The sequence below is a fragment of the Serinus canaria genome, chromosome 20, assembly GCF_022539315.1.
Source record: "Serinus canaria isolate serCan28SL12 chromosome 20, serCan2020, whole genome shotgun sequence".
Classification (NCBI taxonomy): Eukaryota; Metazoa; Chordata; class Aves; order Passeriformes; family Fringillidae; genus Serinus; species Serinus canaria.
Genome location: NC_066333.1, coordinates 4,204,386 through 4,220,500, shown reverse-complemented (window position 1 = coordinate 4,220,500; position 16,115 = coordinate 4,204,386). Strand labels below are relative to the sequence as shown.

Below are 16,115 nucleotides of genomic sequence, written 5' to 3'. Positions count from 1 at the left end.
TTGGACACTTCCAGGGACAGGAGATCCAACCAGCCACTTGTTTTCAACTCCAAAAAGTGATTTTTTTGCCCCTCCCTGGAGTGTGTGCCTGGGGGGCTGACACCTGCCAGCAAAGCAGTGCTGGCTCTGCCCTCTGCCCAGCCTGGAGCTTGGGGCAGGTTTAAGATACAAAGGTAAAGACTAGCCAGGAGATGAGCTACAAAATTAACCCCTGGCTGATGGGTTAACAGGGAGTGGGGTGGGTGTGCTGCTCCTGGCCTCTTCCTCACAGCCCTCCTCCTCCTCCTCCTCCCGAGAACACCCCTAGCCCGTGTCTCTATTGGGGCAGCTGATCACCTCGGTAATGATGCCGTTTGTGACTAATCTTCCCGGATTAAAGATGAACTGTGGCTGCTGCAGCTTCCACCTTTGCCGCATAGCAACGAGAGCAGAAAGTCAATTAATTACCTTCTCGCTGGAATCCAGGGGCCCTTTCCTCCTCGGCTCAGCCGAGTGTGTAATGGAAAAGAGATGGAGGCAGGCTGCAGCTGGCCAGCCGGGAATTGCATGACAAAGTGAAAGATGAGCTCTGGCAAAAAGAGGAGAGGAAGGGTGCTGGGGGAAACCCTCATGCCGTAGGTTCATTTAGAAAAAGTAAGATGCTACTGATTGCACAATTATTGACTTCTTTCCCTGCTTTCAGCGCTGATGATGGTTCTGCAGACATCTGGAGACACGGGATTATCTGCTCTGACCCCCTCCCTGCTTCAGAACTGGGCTTTCAAGAAGTTTATTTGTGTAATAGTCCCTTTTTGGCTGCTGTTTCTTTAGGTAATGGTCCCTTTAGGGCTGTGGTAGCCTCTCACACTGCCCCAGAGGGTCTCAAGCCAGCAGCTGTTTGGAGCTGGTTTTGAACGTGACTGTTCCACTGCTCTTCCTGGTGGCTTTCTGTGGTGAAGGTTAATGGGAAAATCATTGCAAAGATTGAATTTCCTTGGAAATATTGGATTGATGGGTACAAACAAACTGAGAAGGCACGGGTGGGGATCTGAACAGATACCGGGTGTGACTCAGCAGGAGGACATGCACCTTTTAGCAGCTTCTCTGGAGACAGGGGCTTGTAAGGTCACCCTCAGCCCTCCCAGACAAGACTCTGTGAGCACTGCTCCGTTCTGAGGGAAACTGGAAAAGTGAAAGAAGATAAGGACTGTTTTAATGTCCCTCTATCAGATCTGACAGCTTCAGAGCCCTCGGTAATTATCTGTTAATGAGAGCAAATAAATGTTACCTCTGGCCCCTCTAGTTCAGCTGTGTCACCCAGGTCACCTCGAGGGGCTGGCAGAGGGGACAGCAGGACTGAGAATTCCCAGGGAAGGAAAGGAGGGCAGTGGGAGGGAGGAGCATGAACTGGGCTGTGCAGGAGCCTCCAGCATAGCCAGTGGCTGAGCCATGGGGTGAGGAGGGGTCTCTGTGCAGGGCTCTGCTGCACTGACAGCCAGCGAGGTGACACAGGGAATGTCAGAGAGAAATTTGATTTCAGGTGTCAGGAAGAAATCCTGGTGTGTAGAAAGGATCAAACCCAGAGAGACCAAGGGATGTGAGACCCTCTAGTTTAACTTTCCCCCTGGCCATTTCTGTCCCATTGTCAGTTGGGATGTGAGCTGAACCAGGCTCCAGTGATTTATCCACAGTGACAGAGCTACAGAGACTGAACTGGGACAAGGAAGTTTAATCTCTGCCTTCCTGCACAAGTTGGAAATTGGGAATCCCAGGCTGCCCTCTCTCCACCACCAGGGTTTTGTGCTGCAAATAGAAGTTTTTTGGCAAAACCAAAAGTGTCCAGCTTGAACAGCCAAAGCCCCTTGATGTGGCAGGAAGGATGTCAGCTCCTCCTGGGGAAACTGAGGGGCTGCTGTGCCCAGCTTGGGGAGTTCAATGACATTTGCAAGCCTTAAGAAACACATCTTGAGGATCTTCTACCTGATGCACCACCTAAGGTTTATTTGATAGCTAGTCCTAAGGTGAGGAGTTTCAGTATGGGAAGAGAGTTCTGGATCACAGTCCTGCTGTGGGACAGCACTGCCCTCTCCTTTCCCAGCCTTGCAGTCTCCTCTCACTCACCTTTCTAACGTGGAGAAGAAGTAACTTCAAGTCTCATTATTAATTTACCTCATCTGCAGTTTACATGCATGCAGGGGGAGGTAATCACAGAGCTGCCTTCCCTGCTGTTCTCTTCCTGAGGTTTTGTACTCTCCAAATTTCTTTTTGTCATAAATCAAATTAACTAAATTGCTTAAGAAGTACTGTTCTATTAAAAGCAAATAGTGCTGTGATGCCAAAAGTTTATTATGAGAATGGTGTTTTTAATAGTAATACTTTGGGATTGCAGGCTGCTAAGTTCAGAGTTTCAGAGTTTCAGAGTTTAAAGACACTCCCCTGTGGAATAAATATTCTGGTATGCATTTACAGAGGCCTACAGCATGGTACAAATGGATGAAAAGCTATAAATGTGGTTAAAGTATTGGTTATTTCACTTGCTGAAGATCCTTGTATTCCCACACAAAGCTGGAGTCCTGGTGGTCCTGAGAGGGTTTGGGAAGCTCCTGAGCCACAAAGAGTGAGCCCAGCTGGGGCATTCATGGGCTCTTTCATGGGATGCACTGATGCACTTCATCAACAGCTTGTCCCCTCTCTTAGGAGCTGTCCCAGGAGCAAAGTGGTGTGGGGGAACAGCAAACCAGCACAGCAAGGCTCCCCAGGGTTTGAGCTTCCTCCCTGCTGGAAAAGCAGCAGCAGGGGAGGGCAAAGCCCCTCCCTAACCTGCAGGGTGTCCCACAGGGATGCACCACACTGGGCTGGGCTCCTGGAGCGCTCAGTGCAGGGTGGTGCTGGTACCATGAGCATCTCTGAGCCCCAGGCAAGCACCCTGAGCTGCTGCCCTCAGCTCTCTGCAAGGATGGAGGCAGTGGGCAGGAATGTTGCTTTAATGCCCAGAAAGAACTTATTTGCAAATGTTTTTAAATCTCATTTTCTTTCCTCTCTTAATTCAAAGGTTTAAGCTAAATTCATGGAAAGGCACAGAATCTGTCCCTGCAATGCCCATGAAGCAGAGACCCTCAGGCTCCTGGCAGAGCAGAGCCTGGGTGAGAACCACCCTGCCTGCACCTTGCCTAGTCCTGGGCCCAATTCTGCCTCTTGTGGAGCAGAGCAGCCCACCAGGGAGTGACCAAAACCCCCACGGGAGGTTTGCTGCAGTGCTAACAGGTGAAATTTCTGTTTTGCTGAATTATTTGCTGTGTGTCAGTGTGAGCTGCACAGCTGGGCACTATGCTGCTGTGTCACCAAAAATACATCCTCTGCTGCAGCTGTGGTTTCCAGCTCATGCTCTGTTCCCTCCTTATTGTCTCCTGGCAAGGGATAATTTCAATCCTGCCCTAGCACCTCTTCTGTTTCTGTGCATTATCCCAGATGAAAGAAGAAAGGCTCCTCTGCAAAGGTCAGGTCTTCTGCCTGTGGGGTTGAGGCTGAGACCCCAGGGCTGGCTGGACTCCTCTGGTGCCTCTGGACAAGAAACTCACTGCTTGCTTGCTCGTGAGGACAATAAATATCACCCTGTCCCAGCTTTGCTAATCTGAAGTGCTGACAGGAAAACTGTTCAGGTCAGAGTATGTGAGAAACTCTGTAGAAATGCCACATTTAGGCTGTGATTACTGAGGGCTGGCCCATGACTGGCTCTGGAATCAGCACTGCCTGCAGGGTGAGCTACCCAGGGTTATGATGGGCACCCCTGCAGCAGCAGCAGCAGCAGATGAAGACACTGTGATGAGCTGACCTCTCTGAGCCACGTCAGAAAGAGGCAGGTTCTCCATGGCTTGTGTTGGGCACAGGTAACTGCATTTCCCTGCTAGTGCAAGGCCAGCAGGGCTGGCTCTGTGCCAAGTGCCCCTGGGGCTGCAGACAGCCAGGCACTCACACCCTCCCTGTGCTGAGTGAGCTTCCCCAGCACTGTGCACTGCCCTGCTCACACTGGCACTGGGGGATGAAAGGGAATGATGTGTGTGGAGCCTTCCTGCAAAAAGAGGGGGGTTTATTTTTTCTCTGCAGTGCAGAGCAGAGGCAGTCAAGGTGAGTGCAGCACCTAGCCCTTGCCCACAAGCAGCAGTGTCCCCTCAGCTGGCAGTGGGCATGCAGGGCACACAGGCAGCAGCACGAGGGGAGGGTTTGTGCCTCCTCCTCTCCAGCAGCATGGGAAGTGTTGCTGTGGCTGAGCTCCCCTTTGGATCAAGCTGTGATGTACCTCACTTTCCCTTTGGCTTTCCTTAGGACACAGCAGCAGCTTCATGTGGTGATTTTCTGGGCTCAGGTTTTGACTGTATCCTTTACATGGAGTTTATTTTTGGTCTCTAGGAAAAAAACCAAGAGATTAATGGATGATATTGCACACAGAGGGTGCACATCCAAATCCTGGTGCTGGAAACAGGACCCTCCACGTGTGAGGCTCCACAAATTGATGTGGGAGTCGTGTTCAGAGACCCAGCTGCAATTTTGCCAGTAACTCCACTCCCTGACTTAGGTGAACCTGGTTTCTGTCACTCCAAAATGCTGAGAGAGGTCCTGTTAAAGGAAGATACACAAACCTGTGCCTGCTGCCTTGCCTTGTTAGCCTTGGCTGAGCTGTCAGGAATATCCCAAAGCAGGATTTGGGATTTCCCAAATTGCTCCTCTTGGCTTTTGGATAGAGCTGGAAGATGTTTGCAGGAGATGTGAGTGACTGTGTGTTGCTGACCTGTTTTTATGAGGAATGGACACAAAAAGGAGAAGGCACATGGCCAGATGGGGGATGGAGCAGCCTGAGACTGAGCCCTCCTGACAAGAAACACCCCAAGGCAAGCTGGCTGCTGGCAGGGCCTCTGCATGAGAGGCCCTTCCCACAGCACACACAGATTAAACACAATTAAGAGAAAACAGCATTAAAAGAATAAGAAAAAGTATAGATTATATAAAAAGTCTCCAATACTGGGGCATCATCTGACCACAGGGAGAACTTTCCTGTACAGACCAGTCGCTGTTACAGCCTCTGCAACCGCAGCAGAAGAGAGTTTTATTTGAAAGTTGATGTTGAAAAGCTTGGCATCCATGAAGTGTGCACCTTCCTTTCCTAGTCCATTGTCATTTCCTGTGAAATACAAGAGTGTGTACATATATGAATATTTAATTTGACAGTGATGAAGCTTTATATATTAAGTCAATGAAAATGCTGTTAGGCTCGTGGGAACAATACTGCAGAGTAGTGAGTTGGGAATTTGGTACCCAGTGGTTGCCACTTAATTTTGATGTGAAGCATAAAGACAAACAATGGGTTAAATTTAATTCCAACCTATGGGAAGTGTCTTTGGGAATGTGTTGTCCTCAAATTGCAAATTAATTTTTAGTTTATAGGTGATGATGGTTTATCAAGGCTCTTCCCATTGGGAAATGGAAATCACAGCAATTCATGTACAAATTTTATCCCAAATTACAGAACAAAAGTTATTTATTTTGCAAATAGGGAGGTTAAAGCAAGAAACCTTTTTATATTTTTTTTACATATAGTAAAATTTTCTTATTGTAATACACATTAATCTAAAATGATGATATTCCCAGTCCTTAATATGTGTGCCTTTTTATGAGTCTGTAATTTAGGCAGCCATTTTGTGTGTTCAGTAAAAAAATGAAATAAAGAGGGGACATCCACTGCAGGCTATCTCCTGGAGACTCTGCCTTTGGATTTCACTCTGTTATGGTTATTTTACTGCAGAGTATCTGCCATCGTGGCTGCTGTGTCTTTGTCTTGAGCACCGGACTGTGGATCAGCCACAGCAGCCAGAGCACGATCCCAGCAGCAGCTGGAATCTACATCCAGAATTTTCACTTCGTGCTTTTTGCTGCTGCCGAGCTCTGAACACACTCGAGAGGGAGAACCCAAGGCTTGGGACATTTAGGGCATGTGACATTCAAGGCTTGGGACATTTAGGGCATGTGACATTCAAGGCTTGGGACATTCCAGCAGCCCAGAGCCTCCCCTCTCCCCTCCCCTGCCAAGCCCCCTCACCGTGCACCACGTCCGGACACCGACGCCTTTTCCTTCCCCAGCCGAAATTCCCAGAGCTATTAAGTGGGTCACGGGAGCTGGTCCCAATCCAGCAGTTTATCTAATTGCCTTTTTATAGAATATCGTGCAACTCTTCATTATCCTGTCAGAGCCGCCCGGCGCGGTGGCGGCGGGGGGATGAGGAGGCAGGGCTGGGATGAAGGGCACTGCTCTGCAGCCTCTCCTGTGCATTGCTGGGGCTGCAGGGCTGCCATCGGCCCTGCCAGAAACACAGGAGCTGCTTTTGGCAACGGCTGCGGGAAGGTGGAACGGCTTCCATGTCCTGGGATCACTCCCCTAGGTGCTGATGTACCTGTGCAGAGGGGTGGCTGTGCTCCAGCAATGCCTGGGCTGACCTGGAAGGGTTCTGTTCTTCGGGCAGATGTGACCGTGGAATTTTCTTGGCTGTTGGGGCAGAAGGTGCCCCTCAGCCTTCCTGTCTCTGCAGCTGGCAGCTGTGCTGGAGGTGCCCTGCAGCAGGTTAGAGGGGTGTGGGGAAAGATCGTGCTGTAGGCCAGGAGTCTGAGCAGGAATCAGGGGGTTACACACCTGCATTTGGACAGCCACTCTTTTCCTGAGTGTTACAGGGGAGGATGAAGGTGAACATCCAGGATTTGCACATCCCCTTTTTCATGTGGTCACAATTTGCAGTCTAGTGTGTTTGTAGCAGCTCACAGCCCCCCACACCCCATGAAAATCAAATCCTTTGCAGTTGGGAGCCTGACTGAGCAGCGAACTTGGAGTGACAGCCATCCTGCTCCCAAATATCTGCACCTCTGTGGAACTGGCACTGCCCTGTGCTGCCCGGGAGCCTGGAGAGGGGCAGGTGGTGAGGGATTTAGAAAGACAACACACTCAGAAAGACAACACACCCAGGATTGGCCTTCCTGGCTTGCTTTAAATGGTTACTGAGCACAAATTGCTCTTTTCCCTCAGTGTAATAATCAGAAGCCCCAGCCACGAGCCTCGCAAGCCTGGTCTGCAGAGATAAGGCAGAGTTGTTCCTCCGGCTTGGATGTGCCTGGGGAGCACGGTGGGGTCTGGAGGAGCTGCTCCCCTCAGGAGCAGGGCTGCACACCCCTAGGGCTGCTCGGGGCGGGGGGTACAGGAGACCCTCAGCCCGCCCCAGGGAGCGGCTCGGAGAAGGTAGAGTGCCAGAGCCCCCCGGCTTCAGCGCTGGCTGCGGCTCGTTGGCGGGCTCGCTCTCGCCTTTCAGCTTCGGCTGAAACGATTTGCAGCTCAAACGCCCCCCTGAGAGCCGCTAACCTTTGGATAAGGTTTGGCACCATTATCCTGCTTGGGTTAATTGGAGTTAGGGAGAGCCCAGGAGTGACGCGGCTGCTTCCATCCGTCCGTCGGTCCGTCCGTCCATCCATCAGCCCCTCCAGCCTTCCCCGGCGTGCTGAGGGCAGCGATGGGGAGAGAAGCAGAGGTAAATGCCCCGACCCTTCTCTCCATCTCTCCGGGTTTTCCTCTCTTCCTCTTTCTGTATCCTGTAACCCTTCCCCGCACCGCCCCCCCCCCCGCCCCCGCTCCTATTTTTGCGCTTTCTACCCCATTTCAGCCGCCGATATTAGTTCGGGGGGAGAGGGAAGAAAGTATTTTTATTTTTCCAGCCGCTGCTACAGAAAATCTTCTTCTCCCTCCCCTGGAAAGGGACAGGAGAGAGCCGGCATCCCGGAGGCAGAGGGACCCCGGGTGGGTGTTCCCAGCCGGTCAGGGGGTGCTGGGGCGGTTCCGAGGTGGGGAGGGGAGGAGGGTGGGGGCTCAGCTCCCGGCGGTAACACCGGGAGGGGGGGCAGAGCCATACCCCCGCTCCTGTACCCCTCGGAGCCCCCGACCCTGACCTCCTCAGCATCCTCAGCATCCCCCACAGCTCCTCACTGACCTCAGGGTCCGGCGAGGCTCAGCAGCGCCCGGCGCTCTGCGGGCTCTCAGCTTGAGGGGTCCCCCGGGCAAGGAGGGGGCACAGCCCCGCGCAGCACTGGGAAAAGGGACCCCCCCACCCCAGGGCATCCCCGGCCCGAGGAACGACCCGAGCAGGACCCGAGGAGGGTCCCAGGGCCCTGGCAAGGCAGCCCTGCCCCGGGGCATTCTGTCCGCACCGGCCCCGAGATCCTGAACTTATTTTCAAGCTCCCTGTGGATTTTCTTTTTTTTATTTTCTTCCTTTCCTTGGTTGGAGTTGTTTTTTTTTTTTTTTTTTTTTAATTGGTTGTTCTGGAAGGATTTTACTAGGTTTTGTTCTTTTGGTTTTGTGTTGAGGTTTTGGTTTGGTTTGGTTTAGTTTTTTTTTCTTTTTCTTTTTGCTTGTTTGATTGGTTTTCTGTCTGTTTGTCTTGTTGTTTGGGTTTCTTTGTTTTTTCGGTTTTTTTTTTTTTTTGTTGTTGTCGTTCATGTTTTTTTAAAATATTATTATTTATTTTGGTTAGGATTTTTTTTTTCTCTATGAGATATCTCCCGAGCCCGACACAACCATGACATTCTGGATTCTCAATGAAGAGCCAAAAGCTCATTTTTTCCACCCCTGGTGTAATCATAGAAAAGCTTGGGTTGGAAGGGACCTTAAAGCTCAGCTGGGTGGCTCCTAGAGGAACCCCCTCCACTCCCTGGCATGGAGGGCTGCTGGCCGGTGGATGTGGGGTGATGCCCGGTGGGAATATTTTGGGTCTCCCACCAGTTCGGGGGTGCCGGGTCAGGGGCACGGATGCGCCAGGGCTACTTGAGGAGATAATCACGCACCAGACAGAGGTTTGGATGAATATTCGTTCCTTCTTCCCTGATGCCCCCTGCAGCCTCCAGAAACAGAGCTCCTTCACGTCTTCTTTCATAACGAACTCGTCTTAGGATGAATAAAAAAATAATGTAAATAAAAAAGAAAAATAAATGGTTGGATTAATCCCTCACGGTGTCCGTCGTGGTTTTCCCGAGCTGTGAAGAGGCGAAACGGCGGCCGAGGGCAGCGGGGACAGCCCGAGCTTTTCAATTTCGCCCGTTAAATCCCAGCCCATCAAGACGCTGCTAAACCCGGGGCGAAGCCGTGCCCCGCTCGGCTTTCGCGACCTATCTGTGCACTCACATGTAATAATTCCCACGCAAAGCCAAGGATGGTCCACGCTCAGTCGCCCTCCTCCTCCGCTGCCATCAAAAAACCCCATTTTTGTGGGGCCAGCTGTAGAAGCAGCTCGTTCATCCCCGCGCCGCGAGCAACGGCCGAGAGACCCCTTAGGGGTACAGCCCTCACCGGGGATATTTTAGTTTTATTCTGGGTTTTTGCGCCCTTCAGCCTCTTGGCACCCTATTTGCTTTTAAATTGTGGCTGGGGAAAAAAATAAAATGGTATTTAAGAAGGTGATTTAAGAGGTTTTTTCCCTAGGAATTGGGGTTTTTTCCCCATCTCTGCTCAGTACCGCATCCCACCTGCAACTGCAGCCTGGGCTCTCCCTCCCTCCTCCCTCAACAACGATTTTTGGAAATAATTCAGTGGTGGCTTTTCCTCCTGCCTGTAGTAAAAAAATGTTCTTTTTTTGCCTTCCAAAACAGCAAAGGAAACAGAAATTCCTCCCTTCCCCCACCTTTCAAAGAACATACATATATATACATGTATATATATAAATATAATTTTTTTTAAACAACGATTCAAAGGCTCTCCCGCCGCAGAGGGGACGTGCTTTCCCACACACCGCCCCCGAATGCCATCGCTCCCCCTGCCACTCTCCACTTGTCCGTGCCACAGTAAAGGAGCGGGATTTTCCGTTGCTGTTGTCGGTTATGTTGGCCGCTCACCTCGGAAAAATTTAAAATAAATTAAAATTCGTAAGGCTTTTAACTTACAAACGAACATAAGCGCTTGTAAGCAAACAGAAAATATCGGTTTTTTGTTTAAAGAAAGGAGAACCTCCGTGTTGGCTGGTGAGGATCGAGAGCTCTGCACGGAGCATCCCCCGGGTGCCGGTGCCCCCCGCGGCCGGGCGGTACCGCTGCGGTGCCGATGCGGTGCCACCCGGCTGCGGGCCCCAAACGAGATCTGCACCCCTTGTCCCGCCGGTTTTGGAGCTCACCGATCCCAGGAATCGTTAGTGAGAGCTGAGCCCTCGCTCCCTGGGCGCGGGTGGCCACGCACCGCTGTGTCCCCTGGGCAGGGGCCGCTGCCCAGGCCGCCCTCTGCCTCCGAAGGGGCCGCGCGTTTTGGGGGACAGAGAAAAGAAAAAGAAGGGGATACGAGGGGGAAAATCCCGTTAAGAACCTGTCGAAAGCCGCCTGTCCGCCTCTTCAGCGGAGCTCTTTTGTTTCTCAGTGGGGAAGGGGCTGGCGGCCGGGGTCCTGCTGGAGGGAGCGGGCAGGTGCGGGGCAGGGCGGGCAGCGCAAGGGATGCGGAGCCGGCCGGGGGTGCGGGGAGGGGGGTCCCGGGCTGCGGCGTTGCTGGCGGGGCCCGGCGGGCGTGGGTGGGGCGGGGGGAGTGCGGGAGGCTGGGCTTGGCCGGGGAGGCTGGTACCTCCCCCAGAAATGCAGCAATTCTCTCCCCTCTCCTCTTCTCTCCGCGAGGTGGGCGCACTGCGATGGAGACGCGGCACGCTCTGCCAGGGGCTTGCTCTGCCCGTCTGGTGACATCCGCCGGCTGCTGACAGCCCCCATCCCTCCCGACTCGCCCCCCGATCCCGCCGCGGGGCTCGGCGGAGCGGCGCGGAGCAGCGCGGAGCGGGCGGCGGGGCGTGCGGGCCCGCTCCCCCCGCAGCGGTGTCATGCCCCTGGGCACCCCGGCCGGGAGCCGCCCGCACTGCGCCGGGACACGGAGGTAGCGGCTCGGAGCAGCTCCCCGCAGCCGCCCCTCGCCAAGGGGCGACCAAGTCCCGTCCACCGCCCCGCCGCCCGCACGCCCCGTCGGGTCTCCGCATCCCCGAGGGTCCGCGAGAAGCGGAGTCACCAGAGCCGCCGCCATGGCCACCCTCCTCCGCAGCAAGCTCTCCAACGTGGCCACCTCGGTGTCGCACAAATCCCAGGCGAAGATGAGCGGCATGTTCGCCAGGATGGGCTTCCAGGCGGCCACCGACGAGGAGGCGGTGGGCTTCGCCCACTGCGACGACCTGGACATGGAGCATCGGCAAGGGCTGCAGATGGACATCCTCAAGTCCGAGGGCAGCGAGGAGGGCGGGGAGCCGCCCCTGGAGGGGGACATCCACTACCAGCGGGACGGCACAGGGCCCCTGCCGCCCTCTGCCTCCAAGGAGGCCTGCTCCGAGCTCTCCGGGCAGGGCAAGCCCAAGATCACGGCATGGGAGGCGGGATGGAACGTCACCAACGCCATCCAGGTACGGCCGCCGCCTCCGCCGCGGGGCACCGGGCAGCGCTCCCCGACCCCGGTCCGGTTAAGTGCTCTGTATCTCGGCCAGTAGCCGTGGGCTGATTGCAAACCGGCGTCGAGGAAAAGGGGGAATAGGGAAAAAATGGGGGAAATATAGAAATAAAAACAGATGAAAGATAGACGTGAATAATAGAGCGGGAGGAAGGACCTAAAAGGAAAAATAGATTTTAAAAAAAAGGAAATTAAAACCCCTAGCCCAGCTTTCTGCTTTGGCCCCCCCTTCCCCTAACCCGGCACAGCACCAGGGAGGGCCCCAGGCCCCAGCCCTGTCACGCTGCAGATTATAACCCTACCAGGCTGCCCCAGCAGGGGCCACAGGCAAGGAGGAATGGGGGACCTGGGGGTGACTGGGCTGGTGGTGGGGCTGCACTGGAGTGGGCCCAGTCTGGCCTCTCGAGCTGTCCCCATCTAGGGAGGTCTTGGTGCACTGAGAGGGGCTAGGGACCGAGAGGGTAGAGACTGGAGCAAAGCTCGAGCACCCAAACCTTTCTGGCCTGTTGTGGGTGCTCGGGGCTGCGATGAGGCGGGTGTGACTGTGGGGGTGGCACGTCACAGGGACAGGGGTGCGTCACCGCGGCTGCATGGCGTGACTGTGTGACCGCCTGCGTGGGTGCCAGGCTGCATGGGCAGACAGAGAGCACGCACGTGACCACCGTGGTGCGGCTGCGTGTGCTCGGCCGCGGGCTTGGGCCCCGCAGAGATCCGGCAACACGGTTTCCATTTTGTCTCTTTCTAGGGGATGTTTGTTCTGGGCCTGCCCTATGCCATCCTTCACGGTGGATACCTAGGACTCTTTTTAATAATTTTCGCTGCAGTGGTGTGCTGCTACACTGGGAAAATCCTTATTGCCTGTCTTTATGAGGAGAATGAGGATGGGGAGATAGTCAGGGTGAGAGACTCCTACGTGGACATCGCGAACGCGTGCTGCGCGCCCCGCTTCCCCACCCTCGGGGGCAGAATTGTGAACGTGGCTCAGATCATTGAACTGGTCATGACCTGCATCCTCTATGTGGTGGTCAGTGGGAACCTGATGTACAACAGCTTCCCCAACCTGCCCGTCTCCCAGAAGTCGTGGTCCATCATTGCCACGGCAGTGCTCCTGCCTTGCGCGTTCTTGAAGAACCTCAAGGCAGTCTCCAAGTTCAGCTTGCTCTGCACATTAGCCCACTTTGTCATCAACATCCTGGTGATCGCCTACTGCCTCTCCAGGGCGCGCGACTGGGCCTGGGACAAAGTCAAGTTTTACATTGATGTCAAGAAGTTTCCCATCTCCATTGGCATCATTGTCTTCAGCTACACCTCCCAGATCTTTCTGCCTTCCTTGGAGGGGAACATGCAGAACCCCAAGGAGTTCCATTGCATGATGAACTGGACTCACATCGCAGCTTGCATCCTTAAGGGACTCTTTGCCTTGGTCGCCTACCTGACCTGGGCTGATGAGACCAAGGAGGTTATTACAGACAACTTGCCATCCACCATTAGGGCAGTAGTCAACATTTTCTTGGTGGCCAAAGCCTTGCTCTCGTACCCCCTGCCGTTCTTTGCAGCTGTAGAAGTCCTGGAGCGGTCCCTTTTCCAAGATGGAAACAGGGCTTTCTTCCCCAACTGCTATGGGGGTGACGGGCGGCTCAAATCCTGGGGACTCACCCTCAGATGTGCCCTGGTAGTTTTCACCCTTCTCATGGCTATTTATGTCCCCCATTTTGCCCTCTTGATGGGTCTTACTGGGAGCCTCACAGGTGCAGGGCTCTGTTTCTTGCTCCCCAGTCTCTTCCACCTCAAACTCTTGTGGAGGAAGCTCTTGTGGCATCATGTCTTCTTCGATGTTGCCATTTTCGTTATAGGTGGTATCTGCAGCATCTCTGGGTTCATCCACTCTTTAGAAGGCCTCATAGAGGCTTTCAGAACCAATGCTGAAGACTAAGGAGGGGCCAGAGTCGGGAGCAGGAAGAGAATTGCATCGAACATCTGCATAGCCAAATAATTCTGCATCCCTTTAATGGAAAGAGTCATTATTTTCGTTACGTGCATCCAACAAATTCTATGTCATAGAATCTGCAAACTAAGGAAAATAAGAAGAGATGAAAGTGATCGCCCTGATGTCTTTTTAAATAAGCTCAGATTTAAATCTATTTTTTTGTTATTTAGATTTTTTGGAAGGAAATTATCTGGTGCCCCACCCCTATCTCCTCACTCGTTGCCTGAAGCTTGGCCCCCCACAAACGGCCTGTTGGGAAACAGTCGCAGTTTTCAACACCTCACAGATATGCAAATCAGTGTTTCAGGAGCTGAAACACAGGTGCCGATCCCATGGGACTGGGAAGCAAACCCGCCAATGGGGCGGGAGCAGGGACCTTTGTTTTAACACTTTGAGAGATGGATGTAGACGAGACCCAGATTGTACGACCAGCCCAACAAGCCCAAGCAGCGTCTGACGACCGGCGATGCCGCTTACCTGCAATGTTTACACCGTAGTCACAATAGATGTCAGGACTGCTCGATTCTTCCATCCCAATCCACACCGAGGACCGGCAATTCCCATCAAACACAAATGTGTTGCCTCTGGTTGAAATCGCAGCCCTGGAGTCCACTTCTCGGTGACTTATGTTTCGTTTCGTTTTAACAATTGTTATTTCTAAATTATGAAAAGCTAAAAAATAATTATAATAATAATTATAATAATATATGGTTGGATTTGATGTCATTCAGGATTACAGGAACAAAACTATGACACAATTCATTCTGTGCAATCTACCAGATCCGTGGAGCTGTTTCCAATGTACGTGTGGTGTCATTGTGGTAAATAAGATGAAAAATGTATATCAGAAAAAAAATCTATCTTTAACATATAATGTGGTACATAAATATATGGAACAATAAAGAGAAAACATAGATGATGAGGCTGGCCTGGTTCGTGGGGGGCTTGGAGGAGCAGGGCAGGGGCAGAGGGAGGTTCATCCTCTCAGTGTCGGGGCTGCAACACATCCTCGGGCTAAGGGGAGGCAGTGCCGGGTTTCCAGAGAAGGTGGCATTCAGCTGCTTGCAAGAGGTACGAGACATTTTTGAGGAAGAGATCGTCTTACAGCTGGGGGTGGTGGGGCTGCTTTCACCCCCTCCTCGCAGTTTTGCTTTCCCCCGTAGTGCTCAGGCTACAGGGACTGGAGTTTGCAGATGCACCCCGAGGTTTTTGTTCTTATGAAAGAGGGGGGAAGAAATCCCCTCACAAACAAACAATGGGGAGAAATAAACGAAATAAAAGGCTGGGTGTACTCCTGGCTTGATCCAAACTCACCAAACCCTGCCCATGGGTGTGGAGGGTCGGGCTGATCCCCGCTGCGGGCAAAGCCGCCACCGCGGGGGAGGTCAGCCCCACACTCCAATCCTGTGACCGAAAACACCTCGATTGACACCATTTTAAAAGCCACGACAACTAATTGTCCATCCGCTGCCGCTACAGAGAGAGGATGAGGATGGGGGGACCCACCGGCAGCGCTCCCGCAGCACAGGCGCAGCTGAGGTCCCCGTGGGACTCCTATTATTGCCCCCAAAACATGCCGAGCCCCGGTAGGGCTGGGATGTCCCCCCCATCTCCCCCGCCCGGTCCGGTCCGGGGTTAGCGGGCAGCTCCGCAATGCGGTACCCGGGGCGGGAGGGGGGTGTTGGCACAAGCTGGGAAAGGGGCTGCGGGAAGGAGAGAGGGATGTCCCTGCCCGGGGAAAAACGCATTTCTGGGCAGCTTCCGAAAGAAAAGAACAGGGGAACTGTGGGGTCGGTGCCGTGTGGGGACAGGGTGGTGTGGCGCCGGGGGTGGGTGAGTGTGGGGGGCATCGTGGTGAGGCGCCTGCCCCCGGGTTAGCCACATTTCCCTCCATGCCGGCGCCCTTGCCTGGGGATACCCAGCAGCGTCCTACCCCATTCTCAAGCTCATGCCCATCATCTTCATGCTCACCCCTACCTCCATCCTCACCACTTTCATTCTCATCACCCCTGCTCCCACCCCGGTGCAGGTGACCCGTGATTGCCGCTGGCACCGACAGCCCGATCCGCCCCCCGCCCCGTGAACTCCCCGCCCGCAGCCGGCCCGGAGCCGCCGCGGCGGCGCAGCGCCCTCGCCCGACGGCGCGCCCGGCCCGGAGCCACCGCATCCATCCCCGGCCTGGAGACGGGATGGGCCCGGCTCGGAGCCACCGCATCCATCCCCGGTCGGGAGACGGGATGGGCCCGGCTCGGAGCCACCGCATCCATCCCCGGCCGGGAGACGGGATGGGCCCGGCCCGGAGCCACCTCATCCACCCTCCCGCTATGAGGGGAGCCAGCCCGGACAAGGGGCTTCTCTTCAGAGGTGTTAGCTGCTCCTGCTTCTGCCCTGAACTCTCTGTTCCAGGTCTGCTTTCTCCCCAGGGCGATTATGAGGGGCCAGCGTGGGAGGAGATCCAGCGCACCTCCCTGCCCTGAGATAACCCCTCGGATCCTGGAATAAGTGGGGAGCTGAGGTTGGCTGGCTGGTTAATACAGTGCTTGCACATCTCTGGTTTGTACACGGCACTTTCAGGGTGTTTATGTCTCTGTGTTTCTCACCAGGGAAGCAAAGGGACCCATGCCATGCCATGCCATGGCAGCTGGCTCTTCTCTCCTGTGGGCTCTT

At 54.1% G+C, this 16,115-nt stretch overlaps 1 protein-coding gene across 1 annotated transcript; it reads left to right on the top strand.

Annotated features, from left to right (window-relative positions):
• The first annotated feature begins 11,045 nt into the window (after positions 1–11,045).
• SLC32A1 (solute carrier family 32 member 1) lies at positions 11,046–13,463 on the top strand. The gene is made up of 2 exons (XM_009092950.4): positions 11,046–11,417; positions 12,207–13,463. Exons 1-2 carry the CDS (start codon positions 11,046–11,048, stop codon positions 13,392–13,394), a joined length of 1,560 nt encoding a protein of 519 aa, XP_009091198.1. The 3' UTR covers positions 13,395–13,463.
• The last annotated feature ends 2,652 nt before the right edge of the window (positions 13,464–16,115 follow it).